Source organism: Capsella rubella, unplaced genomic scaffold (genome assembly GCF_000375325.1).
Source record: "Capsella rubella cultivar Monte Gargano unplaced genomic scaffold, Caprub1_0 scaffold_7, whole genome shotgun sequence".
In the NCBI taxonomy this organism is placed as follows: Eukaryota; Viridiplantae; Streptophyta; class Magnoliopsida; order Brassicales; family Brassicaceae; genus Capsella; species Capsella rubella.
The window spans coordinates 16,002,818-16,006,623 of record NW_006238917.1 but is presented as its reverse complement, the minus strand read 5'-3'; the positions used below and the strand labels follow the sequence as shown (position 1 = coordinate 16,006,623).

Below are 3,806 nucleotides of genomic sequence, written 5' to 3'. Positions count from 1 at the left end.
ACGTACGTGTATTACGTTAAATGAAACTTTTATTAATTTATTAGATTGTCAAATCTCATGTTAGAAGGTTGGTTTTGGGATTGACATAATTTACACATGAAATCAGTTTCAGATTCACTCAAAGCTTTTCAAATGAAATCATTTGTGAAAATCCACCAAACTTGAATAACATAAGACTTTAGTTAATAATTGTAAGTATAAGAACCAATAACACTAGATTTTAAACTCTTTTAATGAAGATTTTGCAAATATAAGAACCAATAACACTAGATTTTAAACTCTTTTAATGAAGATTTTGCAAATATAAGAACCAATAACACTTGATTTGAGTAAAGTATTTAAAATCATTGATTAAATAACATTAGACTTGGGTTAGAGTTAGACTCTATTAAAATCCATTATCCAATAACACCCACTTAGTTTTTTCCATTGAGTACTGATATTGTTATATTTCTCCACTTTTGCAGCATCGATTTCTTCAAAGATGTTGTACAAGTTGTCCGTGTTCGACTTTTTGTATCGTCCACGCATTCTTTTATGTGTTATGGCCTTGTTGAGTTTTCTTCTGTTAACGAAGCAAACAAGGTAATAAAGACTAATTTATAGTGTTTATATATATGATGATGAATAATAATTGAAAAAAAAAAAACTACAGTCATTTGAAAAATACTGATTCAATCTTTTATACTCTTAGGCGCGGGACGAGAAGAATGGTGAATATTTCCTTGCTAAGCGGATTTATCTTGGTGTGCCTAAACTACATCCAAGCCCTCCACGCCCTAAGTAATTTGAGTACTTTCCATGTTTTGGAGATTTTGTTCCTCCAACTATTTTTGCTAGAGTTGTAGATTTGATGCCATTACACAAGCACTTACACTTTTTATTTTTGTTTATTATTTAGGTATTGCCTAGAGCACAAGGTTTGGTAAGTGTTTTATAACTATTTCTACCTCTCGAGTTTGTGTGAAGTTTTTGGTATACATGATGAAGAGATTTAATACATCTCAGCTACAAAGACTACCTTCGACGAGAGAGCCTTCCCATAGAAGCAGATGATGCAGTGACAAGACTTGATGAAATTCCCGATTTTGTTGAGGTATAATACGTCTTCTTACTATCTTCAAAATATGTCACGCCCACAAATGTTGCCACAAAGTCGAAAGATAGACTTATTTTCTTGTCAATGCAAATATTTAAGTCTTTTTTTCTTTCTTAGAGTCGTTCTAACGCACTTGGCTTTTCAACACAGGAAGTACTCTTTGTTGCCAATATCTCTCCCCAATCTAAAATATTACATATGTAAGTAGCACTTTATATTTCCACTTCCTTTGATCAGACCAAGTTTTCCATTACAGTACTGATATTATTATACCCTCCACTTTTACAGCAAAGATTTCTTCAAAGATGTTGGAGAAGTTGTTCGTGTTCGACTTATTGTAAACCACAAGGGTAAGCATGTGGGCTATGCCTTTGTTGACTTTGCTTCTGCTAGTGAAGCAAAGAAGGTGAGACTAGTTTTTTTTTGTAGTAATGATATGAAAAGTGTTTAAAGTGGTCATTTGAAAAGTATTTGAAAGTAAATTAGCTAATTGAATCTTTTGTACTGTAGGCGCTGGAAAAGAAGAATGGTGAATATTTGCACGATCATAAGATTATTCTTGAAGTGGCTAAGACAGCTCCAGACCCTCCACGACCCAAGTAACTTTTATTTTTTCTCCCCATGTTATGGAGATTCTGGTTGTGAGTTATTGCAAAAGACTAAACGCTATTATATTTTGGTAATTAGGTACAACCTTTTAGAGAAGCTTTGGTAAGGGTTAACAATTTCCATTTTGAGTTTTGTTATCAAGAGCACATTATATTGGGTGTAGTTTTTGGTATACATGGAGAGATCACTAACGTTTTTGATGTTTCAGTTACGAAGACTACCTTCTACGACAAAACCTTATGACAGAAGAAGATGGGGCAGCAGTGGAAGGACTCGATGAAACTGAGGTACATGTTCTTATAACCTTCAAAATATGTCAGGGATAGACATTTAATATCTTATCCTGAGAGTCATGCTAACATACTTGGATGTTGAATTCAGGCAGTTGCTTTAAGAAAAAGGACGCTCTTTGTTTCCCATTTCTCTCGCAAAGCTGAAATATCACATATGTAAGTGTAGCATCTTTGACATGTTTTCTTTCTTTCTAGGACAAACTTTTTCATGATTAATAATTTTTATCATATGTTTTTTACAGCATCAATTTCTTCAAAGATGTTGGACAAGTTGTTTCTCTTCGACTTATTGTAGACTATACGGGCAAGCATGTGGGCGATGGCTTTGTTGAGTTTGCTTCTGCTAGTGAAGCAGAGACGGTGAGACTAGTTATTGTAGTGATGAAGAGTTGTGTATCCTTATGATGAAAATGATACAAGTAGTTACGTTATTTTGAATGTAGGATTGCTGATTAAATCTTTTATATACTATAGGCACTGGAAAAGAAGAATGGTGAATATTTGCACGATCACAAGATTTTTCTTGACGTGGCTACAAAAGCCCCATACCCTCTACGACCCAAGTAAATTGATTTTCTGGTTGTAACTTATGCTAGAATTTTGATGCAAGAAGACTTACATGCATTATTATTTTTTGTTAATTGTAGGTATTGCATCGATCACAAGGTTTGGTAAGGGATTTTATAAAATAGTATTTTCATCTTGAGTTTGTTAGAAGAGCACATTGGGTGAAGTTGTTTGGTATCCATGGAGAAATTAATCACAAGGGTTTTTGATAATTCAAGGTATGAAGACTACCTTGGAAGAGCAGGCCTTCTGATAGAGGAAGATCATGAGGCAGTGGGAAGACTTGGTCATATTCTCGATTATATTGAGGTAAACACATGTTCTTATTATATCTTCAAAATATGTAGAGGCCACAGAAGAAATGCTTAGGAGTCTAATAACACCACTGTTGCCATATTTGTTATGCAATTTAAAATTCAGGAAGTTGCTGCAAGAAGAAGGACGGTCTTTATAGACAATATCTCTCGCAAAACTAGTTTTCGAAAGATGTAAGTCGTAGCACCTTTTTAATTTCCTCTTTCGTTACTGGAGCAAGTGTCTTCATGCATGTCTAGTATTATATCTTCCATTTTGTTACATGCAGCATCCGTTACTTCAGACATATTGGACGAGTTGTTCTTTTTAGACTTATTGTAGACCGCAGGGGTGAGAATATGGGTTGTGGCTTTGTTGAGTTTGCTTCTGCTATGGACGCAGAGAAGGTGAGAGTAGTTTGTTTATTACTAGTAATGATGAAAAGTATTTAAGCTAAGTAGTCATTTGAAGATATAAAAGTAGTATATGCTTTGCATATGATGAAAAATATACAAGAAGTTATTTGGAAGTAGGATTTGTTCTGATTAAATCTTTGGTATGTACTATAGGCGCTGGAAATAATACAAGATAAAGAGTATTATTTTGAGGTGGCTGAGATAACTGCATACCCTCTCCGACCCAAGTAAATATGGAGATTTTTTTTCCTAAGTTATTGATATATAGAGCTCTGATGTCATTACAGAATACTAACGCTGTTATATTTGTTTTGTTAATTAGGTACAATCTTGCAGAGAAGCTTTGGTAAGCGACTTCTTTTTTAACTATTTGCCTTTTAGGTTTTATTATCTAGAGCACATTGGGTGGCATTTTTGGTATACATGGAGAGTTGACAAGGGTTTTTATCATTCCAGGTGGAAGGTAGAAAGGCATTTGTTAATAGATGAAAGAAAAAAAAAAGAAGATAATGAAGAAGAAGAAGATGA

The 3,806-nt window shown here is 33.9% G+C and overlaps 1 protein-coding gene across 1 annotated transcript in view; it reads left to right on the top strand.

Annotated features, from left to right (window-relative positions):
- The window catches only part of LOC17880977, an 82,438-nt gene that overhangs the window by 973 nt on the left and 77,659 nt on the right, over positions 1–3,806 (top strand). Inside the window, exons 5-18 of the mRNA XM_023778578.1 lie at positions 468–585; positions 695–783; positions 902–925; positions 1,009–1,096; positions 1,250–1,299; positions 1,388–1,505; positions 1,610–1,698; positions 1,787–1,810; positions 1,917–1,995; positions 2,090–2,157; positions 2,244–2,361; positions 2,476–2,564; positions 2,649–2,672; positions 2,787–2,841. Of these exons, the coding sequence (XP_023634346.1) occupies positions 468–585; positions 695–783; positions 902–925; positions 1,009–1,096; positions 1,250–1,299; positions 1,388–1,505; positions 1,610–1,698; positions 1,787–1,810; positions 1,917–1,995; positions 2,090–2,157; positions 2,244–2,361; positions 2,476–2,564; positions 2,649–2,672; positions 2,787–2,841 (1,033 nt within the window). The remainder of the gene's footprint in view (positions 1–467; positions 586–694; positions 784–901; positions 926–1,008; positions 1,097–1,249; positions 1,300–1,387; positions 1,506–1,609; positions 1,699–1,786; positions 1,811–1,916; positions 1,996–2,089; positions 2,158–2,243; positions 2,362–2,475; positions 2,565–2,648; positions 2,673–2,786; positions 2,842–3,806) is intronic.